Below are 17,761 nucleotides of genomic sequence, written 5' to 3' on the forward strand. Positions count from 1 at the left end.
TGCTGCCAACAGACTCCCCGCGAGCGAGGAAGATGAATAATTCACGGGACGCCGCCGGGCTGCATCGGTAAATAAATACTTAACTAATATTGGCCCGCCGCAAACCGCAGGTCTCCGTTTACAACGATGCCAGGCCGGAGGGCACAGAAATATGACGTGTGTGTGTGTACACACACCCGCAGCGCAAATAATGTAATTAGCCGTTTTGTAAACAAATGTTTGACTTGAGGTCAACATTGAAACAAATCTATTTTTTCTATTTCTTTTCATATTCTGCTCTTGCTTTTACTTGGATTTAAAAAGATGCACCAAATGAGTCACTGTGACTCATAGCGGATTCCAAAAGCAGATAGTGGCTTTTAAAAACTGCCACAAAGAAACGCTGCGATGCACATTAGTGTGCCCGGGAAAAAGTTTCACTTCCATTCAGCGAGCAGACGCGATAATTGCGGGTTGTGAAGGCAGATGGAGAAAAAAAAACGTAGAAAATACAGAGGAAGTTGAATGACGGGTCGTTCATTAGCATCAACATATTGTTCTGCTTTTGTCGGGTGACACGCCTCCATCGTTGTTAGCGTTTGATTTCACGAGCACGCCGTTAATGTGCGTTTGATTGGCAGAAGATTTATGCGCCCGTTTCAAAGTGCCGTTTTGCGTCTGGATTTTCTTTGGACATTTTTACGAAAACAAATTTTTTTGTAGTCATCACCCAAAACCTCATAAATGCATTTTTTTTTTTCCCCTACTGCACAAGTGTACCTAATGGTGTGTCCGTCGGGTGTCATTGCGGTATACGGGATATCGCCGCGATGAAGCTTCATCACCCTGAGGATGATTAATATCATAAATGTCACACCCCACGCACTTATGTAAACCGAGGAAGTGCTCGGTCGGGTCACCCGATTCTCCGATGAGGCGGAATTTTATCGACGGGAACGTTGACACCCGCCGGCCGCTGTGTGTTTCACCGGCGGCAGCTTTACCGTCGATAGAGAGATCTCCACTTACACGCTCACCCGTCTTTAACCTTGATGCCGTTTGTGTGTGCGTTGCCTCGTCTATTATTTACTACTCAGTCTGGCCGAGCAGCGTTTGCTCGCGCGTGTGTCCAACGAGCGCTTCTCGGTAAACAACCACCGCCGATGACACGGGTGACCCTCACATTAAACTAAGCCCACTCCAAATACCCCCCCCTCCCCCAACCTCACTCCTCTCTCATTTCCAATCGATTTGTTTCCAACACGGCGCACAAAGCAAATGTTACTTCCTCCCGGCTTACTACGTGTTGGTTTTATTGTGTTTGGAGTGTCAGTGCGAGCGGGTGGCTGCCGCCTCCATTGCTGGTAAAAGGGGACATTTTTATTTATTTTTTTTTACTCTTTATTTAGTCGAAAGGGAACGCTCAAAAAGGCAGGACAAGGAGGGTGTTTTCATCAGCTCATGTAGCAAAGCATATATTCTTTATCCTCTCATAAGAATGGCTTTTTAAATTTGCTTTATTCAGCAGGGCGGTGATAAGCGTTAAGGCGTTTACACTAAGGTCAAAGCTTTTCAAACGGCGTCAAGCGTTGAGCTAAACTTTGAATTATTTGCCATGAAGCTTTTCGTTTTTAAGCCCGCGCCGAATCCTCAACTTGCATGTCGGGTTCACTCCTCAACGATGAACGGCACGTATTGCGGTGGCGGGTTTTGCTCCTGTGGCGGGTATTGCTGCGGTGGCGGGTACTGGTTGCTTTGTTGGTTCGCCCTGGTTGGAGAAAGAGGGTGAGTTATTATCAAACTGAATGTTTTTGGGGAAATGTAATCATTTTCAACTATTTTGGAAACAAGTCAGTTGCTTACCTGGCCAACCTCCTTTCTTCTCGGTGTGCTAAACAAAACAAAGAAAATTCAATATATCAAATCATGTTGTCAATCATAAATCATAATCGAGGCATTTACCTCTATATACGTCGCGTCCTGCTCTGAACCCCGCCTTGACGCCTTTCCAGAGACTTCTAAAGAAGCAATCGCCGGGCTCAGCCATGAGCACCACCAGCGACAACACCAGGAAGAGCGTGACAAACTTCATCGTCAGGATAAAAATGCACAACTACACAAGAAGACAACACAAGCCATTAGTAATGAAAAATAACGTCGTCAGCAGCTTGCAAAACGCCTAGACGGTGGTTATAAAAAGTCTACACACCCCTTGTCAAATGCTATCATTTCATCATGAAGGTAAGTACGATAAGTTCATGAATATTCTCCTCACCTTCAGACAAAGCGTTGGAGTCGTTCGTCGATGAGGTTTGACTGCTTCCGAGCGTCGCTTTCATTTAAATAGGGTGACTTTTAACGTTACGCCTCTGACCATTCTCGGTCGAGGACAGACGTCCCAGTTAAGATCTGGCACCATCTTTTTAAGTTCTGCTTGTGGTCGGGTCACCGCGTTTATCTCACAGCAACACGTTGATGCTTGGGAAATCATCGGGTAGAGGACGGGAAGTCAGAATCGATAACTTCGTGGGACTCTGATCAAAGTCTGCTTTATTGTCAATTTCTTCACATGGCAAGACACAAAGAGATCGAAATTTCCTACTATCCCACGGTGACAAGACATATTACATATTATATATATATATATATATATGTATTATATTATATTGGTCCATGGACAAACAAAACATTTGAGTCATCAGTCAGTTAAATTTTAAAACAATATTTAATTATTTATTAAATATTTTAAATTAATATTAAATACAGTATGTTTAATGAGATGATAAACAGTATAGCCATCAAAAGTGCATTCTCATTATTTTTTTACTTTTCAAACTTGCAAAGTATAAGTGTTCATACATTTATTTTAAACACTTTTGTTCTAAATATTTTGTACATATTTTAACATTGTTAAAGAGCAGTTTTGGAAAATAAAAACAGTTCTGCGGGTAATTTAAAATCAATCCCTCTATATATATAAATATAAATCAATATCAAAATAACTTATTGAATTTACTGTTGAAATTAAAAAATATATGGGAAATTGTAATGCTCATGTATGTAAGCCTTTTAGTGGCTACATAACCGCCATGATTTTTTTTCGTTTATTTATGTAGATTTGTTCACACTACACTTATTTTATTTTTATTCTCTTACTGAAGATTCTTTTCATCTCAGACAAAATTAAAATAAGAGCAAGGGACACAATGAAGTTACATTGCAGGTTTATTTCACACAGATTGAAGCAATACATCACTTTCTTGTATTTTGGCCATTTTTGATAGAGCTAAAAAGAAAGCAACAGAAGCTCAATGCAAGCAAACGGCCTCAGTTGAAAGCGAGTTAGTCGGGCCCAGATTCCACGGAGCGCTTGTTTACCACCTCTACATCTTCAAAGCCATTCCCGTGGATCATCCTGAACAAGCAACCACCATTATCACAACCAAACGCGGACAACAATAAAAGAAATGCCGAATCTTACCCGTGGATCCACTTTCCAGCTAAATAAAACAACAAACGTTATTAGGACAGTTGCATTTAACCCCAAAATATGCCAAAATCGACAAAAAAAAGTACCGTGAGTCAAGCCGTGTAAAAGGAGTCCAAAAATGCACTCCCCGGGTTGCGCCATGAGCACCACGAGGACCAAGACCAGGAACGCCAATGTCCACTTCATCCTACACCCGCAAAAAAAATAGACTTCAATTTATGAGGAGACCATTTTTTAAAAAGATTTATGATTTTGCTCACCTTCCTACCAAATGACCAAAGTTTCCGTGCAGTATCAGATGTCGAACTTCTCTTTTGTGCCTACCGATCAGCTCTTGACGCTTCTTTTTATAGACGTGCTCGACTCTTATCGAATCGCAGTTTGGCAATGCAAAGTCATCGTCGAGCTCGATCGGCGATCTTATTAACTTCCGTTTCTCAATTCGCTAAAGGAGGAACTCAATGGAGAGAACGTGGGCGAATAACAAAAAGACGTCTTTGAGATGACCATCTATTTTATAGTTTCAATTAATAATTCTTCAAAAGTGTCTCAACCAAGGCACCCAAAGTCTCTCCTCAACTTGAAAGTTTTAAAGGGCTCTACGCAAATCCACTCAGGCTTTGATGAGTTCTCTTCTCTTCTCGCCTCGCTCCAAACTCGTTTGATTTGCGCCAGAGCGAGACATCCTGGGTCTTTGAGTGATCTCGCCACGATCCCTACAAAGAGGACCGTCGCGTCCGCCGGCTTCTCGCCGCCTATAATGACGTCGCGCTCAGGTGGCTCATACCGAATTCCACTGATCTTCTCAATTCCCGGAATCCACCGGAATCGCCTCGGAAATCATACGAGAGCAACAGACGAGAGTATAAACAAATCGGAAATTCATCGTACAAATAACACAACCTTCGCTCTCGAGCTATTTCTGAGCAAAGGACCCTTGGAGACCTCGCCGGCTTTGGCCTAATACTCACTTGAAAGCTCAGATCGGATCCCTCCTTAAGACCTCGCCGAGTGTAAACGCAGACTCTCGCCCTCGCCCGGATTAGCGCCGCTGTTCCAACATGGCTCTCAAAGGCGGAGGAAATCAGTATGCGACATTTGCGCCGCTAACGGTGGACATTTATGCAGTACGTGTGTCTAAGGCCGGAATTCTTAATAACGTTGTTGGCCGTCAAAAATATCCAGTCTGAGCTAGGATTTTGTTAATTAACCACCTAAATGTCACAAAAATTCGCTTTCACTTTTTAAAAATGGTAGCCTAATGCTAATAAACAATGCGAAAACAAGCATAGCAACCAAAAATAAATATTCCAAATTGATCGGCCAGAAATGTAACCTGGCAAATTTCCGTCGGGATAGAATTTCGGTCTGGTCCGACTTTTATCGTTCCACCAGCAGGTGATGCAATTCAAAGCTTTCAGCTAATAACACGGGGCTACTTTTGTCCTCAAAGGACGTTACCGTGCCAACTTTTGTCTCGTTTTGGTCGCGTGGCAGCTTTCATCCTTCTGTTGACTTCGAATAACAGCAACAACAAAAGGGGAACACAACAAAAAAAGATCACACACACTTACACACACATCTCTAAGTGTAAGGCAGACAATCATTTCTTGGAAATAGGAGGGCTTAAATGAGGCCGGAGGTGTGAGGAATGGATTCACTATGGTGAGGGGAAGGGGATGAGGGGGGGGGTTAGATTGGAGAGAGGGGGGGGGGGGAGATGGGGCACGCCGGCTGCCGACTCAGGCTTTTAATACACTGCCTCCAAACACACACACACACACATCGTGGCGCTCCACCTCATCATGGCCGCAGAACCTGAAAGATGAAGAATCCACGAGCGTAAGACTTGTGACTCTCTAATCAACACTGTTTGCTTGCACTTTGGACTCAAGTAACATTCGCACAAAGTCAGCCCTTGCCCTTATCTAAAATATATAAACAAGCTTTCATATACTCGATATAAATGATTTTATTTATTCCCTGTTTAATGCCTGATCACATAGCTGTAATTTTGACCGTTACTCAATTGCTATTATCGGTTTTTAGCTTATCCGTCACGACTACACGATCGCCGCAGGCGTACCGATTTTTCGTGACGATAACAACTGTCTGTTGTTGACATTACATCACTCGATTTGAAACAGGCCCAGGTTAGAAAACCAACTATAGAACGCACGAAACAAATGGTTCTTCACGTCCGGTGAGAAATATCCTCTCGCAGATGTGAAGCGAGCTGACGAGCATATTGATTTTGACGCGGCGACTGCGATTCTCTCGTCCCGACGGGGGCTCGTCTCCGCCGGAGCTGCGGGAAGCTTGTGAAGAGGCCGCCCACCACCTGGCCTGCGGAATGGCGGAGGAATATTCCACGAATATTCCCTGGTGGATGGCGGGCATATCAAAGCTTGTGACACACAAAATGTATGTACTGTATCTGCCGAGCGCTTAGAGTTGGATAACGCCGCAAGCTAGTTGATGTAACATTTCACTTTGTGTTGTCCTTAAACACTTCTGAGCAGCCTACCCGGAGATGCGGTTTGTCGTATCACAGCGCAACAAATACAAAAATCCGTTTTTAAAGTAAGCTAGCTAGCAACTGTTAGCTAGCAACTAGAGTCCTGCTCATGATAGCGCTCAAAGATTTAACTTAAGAATCTAAAATGGTACAAAACAAAGAAAAAAAAACACAAGTTCAGGTTTTAAATGGAAAAATGTCAAAGGAGATTCTGGACAGCCCCTCCTTGGGCCCCGAGGAAAAATGTGTTTTTTGTTTTTGCCTCGACATGTTTCGGCGCTAACGAGAGGGGAGTGACGGAGAGGTCCGAGTTCAATTATGTTGGTGCAACAGCTTCAATTAGGCACGGGGGCGGCAAAATCAATAGCACGACTGATGATGTCTCTCGCCTTTCATTCCTCACTCGTGGAAGCGACGCGTCCGCCGGCGACACACACAAACACACACACACACTTTGGACGAAGACGCACAGCGGGCTGATATTCATCACTCTGTGGCCAAACGAGAGTGACGCCGTCGATCCCACGCCTCCGGCCTTCGCCGTCTCTGTTTCCTGTTCATCAATAATGAATTACGCTCGTCACCACAATATGCGTCTCGCTCCATTTTTCATTTTTTCTGACGTGTTTTATTTTTTTTTCCCCTCCCACCCGCCTGTTGTTTCCCCGTGTCGGGCTATTGCGCGACGGCGTGGAAATCTCACCGTGATTTGGAAATGTCAACACGACGCCTGCCAAAAGTGTGTTGAAGAGGCGACGGGGAGGGAAAAAAAAGGAAACTGTTGCTTTTTAGTTCCTCACTTTGAAGGGATTTTCTCTAAGATGCCCACCTTGAAAGTTCACAGCTGATTGGTTAACAGCAGAAAGCTTTTAGATGTTTTCCACGGGGCTGTCTATTGGGAAAACATTCTTATTTATTTATCAAGGGTAAGGGCATGGACACAAAGTCATCGTCTATAATGATGCCATTTTTTTTTTAGAGGACGACCACAAAATAAGTCGACACAAAATTTCGGACGACATGACCCAGCAAATAACACAACCTCCATTTTCACACTGCCACTTCTTCTTTCTTGGCCTATCACAAAATGCACCTTTACTCTCGAGCGATTGTAACAACACAAAAGCAGAGCGCCGATCTAATTTCCTCATTAATATCCGCCGAGAAATGAAAAAAAAGTGACAAATTACGGCAGCTTGTTTTTGTTTTTTTGTTTCTGAGTGCCGCCTGTTCTCCTTTGATGGGTCCATTTGCGTGACTCGTCCTTTAAACTGCCGAAACGAGCCAACTTTTCAATCCTCTGAGCTTTTTAATGAACGCTGCTTGTTTGTTTCCAGTCCTCTAGTGTGTGATTGTGTGCGTTTGTCTCAAGTAATGCACGGAGACAACACACACAAAACAATTACACTTGGAAGGGACAAGCCCGTGCATGTAGGACAAAGCTTCGACTTGCTGGTGTGCGTGTTCCCACTTCCTGTTTGCAGTAATTACTCGCCATGCCATTTATAGTTTACACAGCACGCCGCCATTAGAGAGATCATTACTGGACGTCTGGCTGCAGTCGAGCGCTTTAATTAAACATTCAGATGAAAGCAAGCCGGCTGCGTTTTGGGGGAAGAAATACAAGTCCAAGTAAAACAAACATTTTTTTTTGAATCCCTGGAAGTTCCAGATTCTTTAATTGACCCACGGGAGCTAATGGACGTCTTTGTGTGTCGGCGCGTCCCCTCAAAGCGACCTTGAGTTGACGAGCCGGATGCCTGACATCTTATTTTTTGAGCTTTTCTTCTTTGGCGTGAACGCGCACACACAAACACGCTAGCCGTGCCGGTGTCTGCTGGTGAGGTTGTGGGGACAGTTGATCCCCAGACAGATTAGGTGGCAATCTGAAATCTCCCCAGGCCAGCCCTAGAATCATCCACACACACATACACACACACACACGTTTATAGCCAATGTAAAGTCACACAAAGTGGTGTTGAAAAGTGACTTTGAGAAGAAGGCGAGGGTAAATGATTGATAGATTTTTCAATAGGCTGAATGATAATTGATTTTTGTGGTAGTTGATGTTCTGGAAATTAATCCACAAGAAAAAAACATATCCCAGAAGCTTTTGTGCTCTTCTTTTTTACATGATGTCATCATGTTTCTTGTGTTTGCTTGTGAAGGTTCGACTACCAGGAGCTTCTCCACAACTCCACCTTCTGCCTGGTACCGCGGGGTCGACGCCTCGGCTCCTTTCGCTTCTTGGAGGCGCTGCAGGTGGGCTCTTGATTCTGTCATTATCTCCTCTTTTGATGGAAGGGGGGAAAAAAAAGTGTTGGTGTTGTCTTCTGGTAGGCGGCATGCATCCCCGTTATTTTGAGCAACGGCTGGGAGCTCCCCTTCTCCGAGGTCATCGACTGGAGGAAGGCGGCCGTGCTCGGCGATGAGAGGCTCCTGCTGCAGGTGAGAAAATTAATCAGTCGCCGTCTGATTTAAATTGGCTTAGCATAATGCTAACAAGCAATGTAAAATATCATAGGAGGGCTAACAAATAGCCTTCACATGGATAAAAAGCACCTCAAAGTTGGAAGACGATTATTAAATAATTCAAACAAAATTTGATTTTATCTTTACAAAAGTAACAAAAAATATATTCCGCGAAAATGTCTTCATCTTTGTTCATTTATTTAAAACTTTCTATATTACAGCACAATTGTAGTCCAAAAAAAAACCCCTGCTCTGAAAGCTAATGACAACAAAAAACCCGAAATCTCAACGTCCTCATCCAGTGACACTTTTGCGGCTCTGCAAGGTCGACAATTATCTACCTTGTCTTCTCAACCCGACACCCGTGGGTGCTGGAAACATTCCGTCTGACATTCCAAGCGTGCTGCGGTGAAATGTCAGCACCCCCGGCGGGTCCGGATCCCCTTGGGCCAAAGACCAAAATGCTCCAAATGGAAACCGCATTAACTAAAAATTATGTTGACTACTTTTACAAACACCAAGATGGCAAACGCGAACGTTTGGGGAATTTTCTATTTTTCCCTCCGACATCAGCTTGTGGTTTCACTCGCAGCCGGGAAGTGTTGTCACACATTAAAATGGATTATTCTGCGATCGGATTACCTTCTGTCACCTTTAATTAGCACCGCGCCCTGACTGTGTTGATATTTACATTTTTGGGATCGCTACAGGGGATGAAGAAACACCTGTGTTTTGTATGAACGTGTCTTCAAGCATCCTTTGAACGTTTTCAAAGATGCTCACAAGCCGACGACGGAAATCATCTCGAGAAGCCGAGTGTGATGTCACCGCCATCTTGCGCCGCATCTTGCAGCAGTTTGCGCCGCCAGCTGCCACCAATTAAACACGCGTTTTATCGTAATCCGCCGGCTATTTGCGGGCGGCGAAAAGGACGCGGCGAAGGTGCTAGGCGACTCCGCAATAAAGCTTCGAGACGTCGGCTTCGGAACATCTGTCAACGTCGAGGTTTTCAGTACCGCCATCTGGTTGTTTGTCAGGAGAAAGGCGGGAAGGTTGTTGGGCGGAGGGTTACTGCCGATACCCGAGACGTGAGGAATGCAAGAAATTGTTCGAACACCGATGCCTGGTTGCAAAGTTGCCCTGCGATTGACCGCCAACTTGATTTGTTTTGGAATCATATCAGACGGGACCCATGGCGTACACCGCTTTGATCTCCAAGACCCCTTGCGACCGCCCCCTCCCACCCAGAGGCTCGATAAGACGCAGGAACACATTTGCATTGTGCTAATATTATGCACTGGAAACACTGTTCACACCTCGGTAGCCCGCTGAGAAATTTGAATCTCATTATATTCAATTACATCATTACCTGACTGTTTAGTATGTATCTGCACACACACACACTATCAACACCATTCGAGTCGGGAAGTAAAATATTATCAACAATTAAACGTTGCTGTTTCGCCACAAGAGGGCCGCGGTTATCTCGTGGGTCTCACAGTTCTGAGGTCGAAAACATCTTGGTCCATCCTGCAGGTTCCGTCCATGACTCGCTCCGTAGGCCGTGACAGGATCCTGGTTCTCCGCCAGCAGAGTCAGTTCCTGTGGGACGCCTACTTCTCGTCTGTAGCCAAGATCGTCCTCACCACTCTGGAGGTACCAAACATTCTTCGTCAGGAAACTTGTATTTATTTTTTTTTGTTTGTTTGCTGTGACCGCCGGCTCTGCTTCACCTCTCTGATAAACTTTCACAACAAATCTTTCCTGCTTATATAATGTCACGAAATGTAGAGTCGAAACTTTTTTTACGCCTCAAAAGTTGAGTTCGAGTTCAACATTTTCTCCAACTTTCGTCTTCGTAGTTGCAATTTAAAAAAAAAAAAATGTGGCCGTGCTTATTGCATTATTTTTTTTAAAATATTAATTTACATAATAATCTTATTTTGCACATTTTATGTCCCTGTCCAACTTTAAGTGTTGCTCGTGCACAAGTCAACACAAGGTCCTAGCAAGTGTGAGGCAGAGTTGCGTTTGCCGGCGGGCCTCTCTGAGAGAGCGAGAGATGGTGAAAAAAAAAGAGAGAGAGAAGCCGGAGTCAAGGACTTCGAGTGGGTGGGCGTCCTCCAGACAAGGAACCTTAACAACCTCCACAGGCAAAAAGTAGAGCAACTGCACTTGTTGTTGTTTTTCTAGTTGGTTCGTTTAAGCCTCAAGGACCTAACAGAGCGTAAGAATCAACTTGAGGACGCAATACCTCGGAATTGATTCACTTTATTTTCTCGCGTCGCCTCAACTTGACACCGAACAATATATACAAATGACTATCGATGTCTTTCAAATGATTCCGAAAGCAAGCCGAGCGATGGCGGACTTTTGCCACAAAAAAAACGTGGAAAAGCGTCGAGTCCCCTAAAGAGTTGGCTGACATCTCACCGCCAACGCGGCCGACCCTACAACATGGCCGACGGACTAAACGGCTAATGGATTCCTCATGTTGGGAGCGTCGCCCCCTCCCCTCAGTTGAAGATCTTCAATTATCTCCCGTCTGTCTTGAGCTCCTTCAGCAGCTTTTTTTTTTTGGCAATATATTTTGATGTGACGATATTTATTTTGTTTATCTCCAGATAATCCGAGACCGCGTGGACTCTGTCGTGTCCCGCAACCGTCTGATGTGGAACTCCCTGCCCGGTGGTCTCTATGCACTCCCCCAGTACTCCACCGACCCCGCACGCTTCCCCTTTTATTACTCTTTGCTGGGTGAGGAGAAAATCTTCAATCTGTGGCATTTTTTTCCCCCCAGGTTTCATGTTAAATATGCAATTTGGGGGGCTCTGTTTTTATAGTGTCGCAAAAGATCGAATTGTACTTTTTATTTTACTGACCGTTCCTAATTGTGCTATTTCCCCAACCTATTTCGTGTCTCGGAGCAAAGCAAAGGGCAGAGCAGGCGCTTCCATAAATATATCGAAGCCCACCTGAGATCCGGTCAGTGTCAGAGAGATGGATAGAGCAGCACTAAAGAGCACTCCAGCTCCACTTATCCGTGAGCATGCAAGTATTCCCAAACAGGCGAGCCAACACCTGGCACGCCATGTGCCCACGAGTCGCTTATGCGCCGGCTCTCTGGCGCCCCCTTCGTTTAAATTTACGCCAAACACCGGTGACACACACTTCCCTAATGTACGCAGGGAAAAAAAATCAACTCCTCGAGTCCATTTAACCGACGTCGCGGCTCATTCATCAAGCGCGCTCATTTCAAGTTTGGCTCCGCTCGGTAACGTTTTGGTTCCCCGCCAAACGTGACACTTTTGGGCGATTGAAGCAAATTTGCGGCGCTAACGGAGGGCATCAATACCTGACCAGTTCGGCGGATGATTTAACCGGCGAACAGAACGCATGTGTGTGTGTGTCGGAACGACAGATGGTAGAATCCTGTAATATAATAAAAAAAAAGATGTATGAGTAAATTGTATGAATCCAGTTCAATAACTGCCTAAAATTTATTTTCATTTGTGTAGGGAAAAGCCCCCCGCCACAGTTCACCGGCGTGATCCATATAGTGAGTCCGCTGCAGTCGCACCCGTCTCCCGTAGTCAAGCTCATCATCGCTGTGGCCAAGTCCAAATTCTGTGCACAGGTGGGTGGAAAAAAAAAAAAAAAAAAAAAAAAAGAGTAGCGGGAAACTGGAATTCATACAAAATTGTATTTTGTTTTAGATTGTTGTTCTATGGAACAGCGACAACCCTTTACCTCCCAGGGACAAGTGGCCCTCCACCAGCGTGCCTCTCGCCGTCATCCAAGGACAGAGCAAGGTGACGCCACTCAAAGCGTTTTTGAGGATTTTTCCTAAAGCGTGATCTCGTCGCAAATTCCATATCGAGCGTCTCGTCCCTTTTCCGTCCGGCCTGAGTAAGCACAACATGACCCTCGTCCGCACGGTACCAGCTCTAAATCATACCGAGTCGGGTTGAACATGCCGAGCAAGCGCTTTAGCCCCGACACATCAATATTATCAGCCGCGGCGGTGCGGGGCCACTCCGGCGGACATATTTCAGCGTCATCAATCACAGCTCAACTCGGCGCGTCCGCATCCGCGAGCTTGACTTTTACATACGGCTTCTCTCAGACATCCATCCTGCCTCCTTTAGCCGTGCCAGGAAATGATGTGCGGCAGGAGAGCACAAAAGGTGAAAAAGTTAAAAATGGCAAAAAAGTGAAAGCCCCGAAACATCGTCGCTTGTCTTTCTGGTTTACGGGGATTAACGTGAAGAGGCTGTTGGACCCCCCGTCCCCCGTCGACGAATTTAAATATGGATATAGATATGGTCGACAGCCTCATAATGAGGCTCTTGGCGTCTCGCTTGAATTTCACAGCGACAACTCGGGGTGGCATTAAGAGAAAAAAAAAATAGCCCTCAGAGTCGCAGCGGTCGCCGCCTATCGCGAGCCAGTTAATGGCCACGATGCGAGCGGGGCAAAGATAAGGTTGGAGACCATTGAACCGCTCCAGATCTCGGCGGGATCTAATCTCGGACCAGAGGCGGGGAGGCATCGACACCGGCCTGCGGGGGGGGAGCAAGGAAGGATGAAGCGAGGGAGTGAAATTCTGCTGCCTTCAGCCAATTGATTTCAAATGCGAGCGCCACGGGGCTAACATTAACCATGATCTAATGTTAGTCGCTTACATGATCATCCAAGTGAATGGGGGACCTTTATTACACCAAAGACGTTTTGGTCAAGCTCTGACCTTGCGCTGATGACTAATTTATTCGATTTTCCCGTTTAATTGCGAGTCATCACATTTCACCGCCATGCTTCCGCGCACACGCAGTGACTATAACTGGAAATTCAAGATTTTGTTTAGCTTAGCACGATGTGAAAAACGATGATTACATGATTATCAAAATGTTTATTTTGTTAGTCTTCACATCAACTTCTAATCCCGGCGTGGATGTTTTTCCTGACGAAGTCTCCGCGGCGTGCAGCCGCAGGTCTATGCGAGTACTTAAATAATTCACACTTTAATTATAAGTCAATAAGATCATCAGCAGCTAATGGATCCTGGCCCTCCGCGCTTTGCTAGGTCAAAATGGACGACGACGGCTTGAGTAAAGAAAAACACAACCCAAAAAAACGATTAAGTCGACTGTTTGATCGATGGACATGCCGCAGCGGAATCAACACATTTTGCTGTGCTTGTTTACTTGACCCAAAGGCTTTTTGTTTACACCATAAATGAAAAAAATCCAGAAAAAGTCTTTTCTGTTTTACAGACGATGAGTAGTCGTTTTTACCCGCACGACGTTATCGTCACCGACGCCATCCTCAGTCTGGACGAAGACTCGGTTCTCTCCACCAATGAGGTGAGCCGGAAATATTTTTGCTCTCGTTTGAGTTGATGTGAAAAACGGGAATTTGTAGCATGTACGTTTCTTTACAATGAGGCATCGCCATCTACTGGCCTGGCATTGATATTACACTGTTGCGCAATGCGTCATACATGAAAAAAATATTTTAATCATTGTTTTGTTATGATTACTATACAAAATAAGATAAAAACAACCAAATAAAAACTAAGCTTCCTCATTGTGTATTGTTGAAAATGCAAGTTGCTCATTGTAGCGAGCCGGTGGCGGCGCAGAAGTTATCGATCGCGGGTGAAATGAGGCAGTCAGTTCACGCTCAGGCATGAACGCCATTCATTAGCGATAAACAAGCAAGCGCTGACCGCTGAGCCAGGGGCGGGAGGTGCCTCCAGGCTTCAAATTTAAATCTTCTAAATCGTTGTCACTTGGAAAGTCACGAGGAGTCGCTCGCCAGGTCACAAAGCACGCCATCCATAATGGAGCGTGAACATATCTTTCAACTAGAAGAAAGTTTTTATTGATCTGAGCGAGTCAATGCTCACCTTTCCCACGGCGTGACAATTACACCTGGCGGCGCGGCCAAACAATCCCGACCGGCGAAACTTTTACGCCGGATTGTTTTATGGAGGAGGAGGAGGGAGGACACGGACGGAATCTCGGTTGCGCTCGATAAGCCTTCACCCTAATTGGCCTTTTTAGGCTGCGTGCGGGGATTTGGGCCAAGAGATGAAATACGCCGAGCGGAATCGAATCACGGGCCACTTTGTAATCAAGCCCGTTTGAATAATAACACTTTGATATTTTGGCCGTAGAAAAGACTCGTCTACGTGTGTCTCGACAGAATCATTGAAGGCAAGCGCTAATGCGCTGACGTATTTTCATGCGTCCCGGGAGCATAAATGAGCCTGGTCTATAATATGTGCTCGCCTTCAGCTTGCACATATTACAGTCTGTAAACTGTGACGTAACTCCTTTTTATGTGACACCTTTAAAGCCGCACGAGATTTACAGTCAATACACTGGCCGTATACAATCTCGGGTTGGCCTCGCTAGCATCTGTTAGCTCAGCTCGTGTTTCCAGTCAAGGCAAAGATTTTACATCAAAGAAAAAAAATGTTTGTCAATGAAGAGAACAATGCAATTAATTGCCTTTTTATGCATTGAATATAAAAATCATACCAAGGAACTATGTTGAAATGAGGAAAGGAGTTTCATTTAGTCAGCTGGCTAATAAAAAAAGTGCTTTGCCGCCATCTGGTGGCATCTGTAGATAATTACAATCATTTTAGGGTGGACCTTTTTTCAGTTTCTTTATAACAGGTCAATTGTACCTTCTGCCATCTAGTGGAAGATAACTTAATTGTTCTGCTTGTTGCTAAAGGTCGCTGGCATAGATAGATGAACATGGATGTATTTATTTAACGTATTAACCGTGCGTAAATGTTCATTTTCCGACCAATTAGGTGAAATTGGATCATTTCTTTCGGCACACCTCGCTGCACTTATGAGGCTCTATCGCGCCCTCACACTCACACACTTTTCCGAATGTCGCGCTTCGGCATTTCCACCACGTCACGCTTGTCGCTAATGGAGACAGACAGACGAGGGGGGGGGGGGGGGGGTCTCCGTGCTCAAGTCACACATGCCAAGTGGCATTATTGGAAATGTTTTCATCTCTGATGGCGGCGTGATTAAAAGTGCAGCACCTTTTTAATTATTACACAGCCGCAACCTTTTGTCTACTCAACGCGCAGATGGCAGGAAATGATTCAAGTTTAGCTCGCTCCTTTTTTTCCCACTTTTCACACTAGCGTCTAAAACGAGGTGTTAGCATTCGTTTGCACTGCGTTCCAATGAAGAGGCCAGGTGTGCTTGCTTTGAGCAATCATGTAAAACTGACACTAAATGTTCCAGGTGGATTTCGCCTTCATCGTGTGGCAAAGTTTTCCCGAGCGTATCGTGGGTTATCCCGCTCGGAGCCACTACTGGGACGGATCGCGCTCCTGTTGGGGCTACACGTCCAAATGGACCAACGACTACTCCATGGTGCTCACCGGGGCTGCCTTCTACCACAGGTTTATAGTTCTGGAAAAGACCATCTTTATCCTCCACAGCGATGCTAACTTGTAACGTCGGCGCCCCCTTCAGGTACTACCACTACCTGTTCAGCAGCTACGTGCCCAGCAGCTTGCTAACTATGGTGGACCACATGGCCAACTGCGAGGACATCCTGATGAACTTCCTGGTTTCGGCCGTCACCAAGCAAGCGCCTGTCAAGGTCACGCAGAAGAAGCAGTACAAGGAGACCATGATGAGCCAGGTAAGAAAAAAAAGGTGTGTGATTTTGCGTGCAGGCGGCCATTTTGGGATCAGCCAAAACACCTTTGTCATGTCTGTCGATCACGTCGCAAATTATTTTAAGATTGTTACAAGCCCAAGGGCTGATGAAATGAGACGCGTAAAAAAAGGAAATAATCAAAGTGTTTCCTGTCTTCGTGTTTGATGAGCGCTGCCTGGAAATCCGACGCTCATGCTCTCCTAAAAATAAAATATCTTTCGATATCACTATCGGGGGAATTACGACAACGTTTTACAACGTATGCCCTGCGGATAGGAGGAATGGTGAAGATGTCATGATGATGTCATCAGGATTATCACCCGTTTCGATCAATATGTCCTTTTCCTACAATATGGTTTTAATAATTGCCAAAACCACTTTGGGTCATCACTCCATGATTGATATGTGACGACTCGGCGGAATGTAATTGATGGCTTAAACGAGCAGGCAGAGCCGAACCTGAGCTACAACTAGAACCACGGACTTAACGCCGTCTTATTTGGGTCCACCCCGAAGGGCTCCAAGTCGTCCCGGTGGGCCGACCCGGACCACTTTGCCGAGCGTCAGACGTGCGTGAACACCTTCAGTCGCTGGCTGGGCTTCATGCCTCTGCTGCACTCGCAGATGAGGCTGGACCCGTTGCTCTTCCGGGACCAGGTGTCCATGCTCCGCAAGAAGTACCGTGACATCGAGAGGCTGTGAACCTCGTGGACGCTAGGCCAAGGCAGGAGGTACGCTCGCGCCGGCCGGCCGGCAAAACGGACCGCATGAACGCAAGCTTTCTTTTCCCCGTAATCCAAAAAGAGCAAAGGAATCGTATGAACTCTGGCGCGATCGACGCGATGGACAATGTTGCTCTTGTAGATTTACGGCGGCGGTTCGTGTCTGTATGAAGCAAATAAAATCGATGTATGCTTCGGAAGTGTCACTTCTTGCTTTCTCTGGACGCTTTATTAGGTACAGCTGTAAGATATGCGTCTTCTGTCAGTAAAAAAATAATTTCTAAAATTGTCACTTAATTAGGTACGCTAACTGAACATAAGCTAATAAGGTATTCATGAAAAAGGCAGAAAATATTTTCATGAAAAGCAAGCCAAAAATCAGTTGTACCTATTAAATTGAAAATGCATCCCTATCCCCCCCCCCTCATCCATTAAGGCGTGCGCATGAATATTAAAATGATTCCACCTTGATCGCTTCTCTTCCCAGCAAGGACTCAACTTGAGTAGAATCGACATATTATGGCCGACACGTTGAGCCATAAAATAAATTTATATGATAATCAGATGCCATGTTGTCCTCCCATAGTAGCATTTTTATGCTTATTGTGTTGTTTTGACATTCTTAGTCTGTTTGTGACTTTGTACTGCAATGTAAGAAAGGTTGTTAGCAAAAATAAAATATGACAATATAAGACCTCCTCAACCTGAAGGAGGACTGAACTAGAACCTGAACCCCCACCTCGAGAATCCAAACTAGAAGTCCAAACAACTCCTTCCCCCAAATCATTTTTCCAACTTGAACCGCCAACCCTCGCCCCCTTCCTCTCTCTCTTGCACAATTCTTGAGATCCAATGATGGTGTCCTATTTAGGTCCA

General features: G+C 45.3%; 2 protein-coding genes and 1 long non-coding RNA gene across 3 annotated transcripts in view; 1 reads left to right on the forward strand and 2 right to left on the reverse strand.

Moving 5' to 3' along the window:
- LOC148381509 (exostosin-1) overlaps positions 1 to 17,080 on the forward strand; it is a 29,408-nt gene extending 12,328 nt beyond the window's left edge. The window contains exons 5-14 of the mRNA XM_088360993.1: positions 8,156 to 8,249; positions 8,328 to 8,435; positions 9,996 to 10,115; positions 11,084 to 11,216; positions 11,978 to 12,096; positions 12,176 to 12,271; positions 13,733 to 13,822; positions 15,740 to 15,900; positions 15,974 to 16,145; positions 16,680 to 17,080. Coding sequence (XP_088217119.1) covers positions 8,156 to 8,249; positions 8,328 to 8,435; positions 9,996 to 10,115; positions 11,084 to 11,216; positions 11,978 to 12,096; positions 12,176 to 12,271; positions 13,733 to 13,822; positions 15,740 to 15,900; positions 15,974 to 16,145; positions 16,680 to 16,865 — 1,279 coding nt within the window. The 3' untranslated portion in view covers positions 16,866 to 17,080. The remainder of the gene's footprint in view (positions 1 to 8,155; positions 8,250 to 8,327; positions 8,436 to 9,995; positions 10,116 to 11,083; positions 11,217 to 11,977; positions 12,097 to 12,175; positions 12,272 to 13,732; positions 13,823 to 15,739; positions 15,901 to 15,973; positions 16,146 to 16,679) is intronic.
- On the reverse strand, positions 1,422 to 2,412 carry LOC148381510 (uncharacterized). The gene is made up of 4 exons (XR_015854468.1): positions 2,255 to 2,412; positions 1,942 to 2,092; positions 1,843 to 1,870; positions 1,422 to 1,747 (listed from the first exon to the last, which is right to left on the reverse strand). It is a non-coding gene; the product is annotated as an uncharacterized LOC148381510 (long non-coding RNA).
- LOC148381511 (pleurocidin-like peptide WF3) lies at positions 3,187 to 3,892 on the reverse strand. The gene is made up of 4 exons (XM_088361653.1): positions 3,730 to 3,892; positions 3,556 to 3,656; positions 3,461 to 3,479; positions 3,187 to 3,394 (listed from the first exon to the last, which is right to left on the reverse strand). Exons 2-4 carry the CDS (start codon positions 3,653 to 3,655, stop codon positions 3,322 to 3,324), a joined length of 192 nt encoding a protein of 63 aa, XP_088217779.1. The 5' UTR covers position 3,656; positions 3,730 to 3,892; the 3' UTR covers positions 3,187 to 3,321.
- Positions 17,081 to 17,761: the final 681 nt, after the last annotated feature.

This window comes from Syngnathus floridae, chromosome 19, assembly GCF_059516105.1.
Source record: "Syngnathus floridae isolate MCC-2025c chromosome 19, RoL_Sflo_1.0, whole genome shotgun sequence".
Lineage (NCBI taxonomy): Eukaryota > Metazoa > Chordata > Actinopteri > Syngnathiformes > Syngnathidae > Syngnathus > Syngnathus floridae.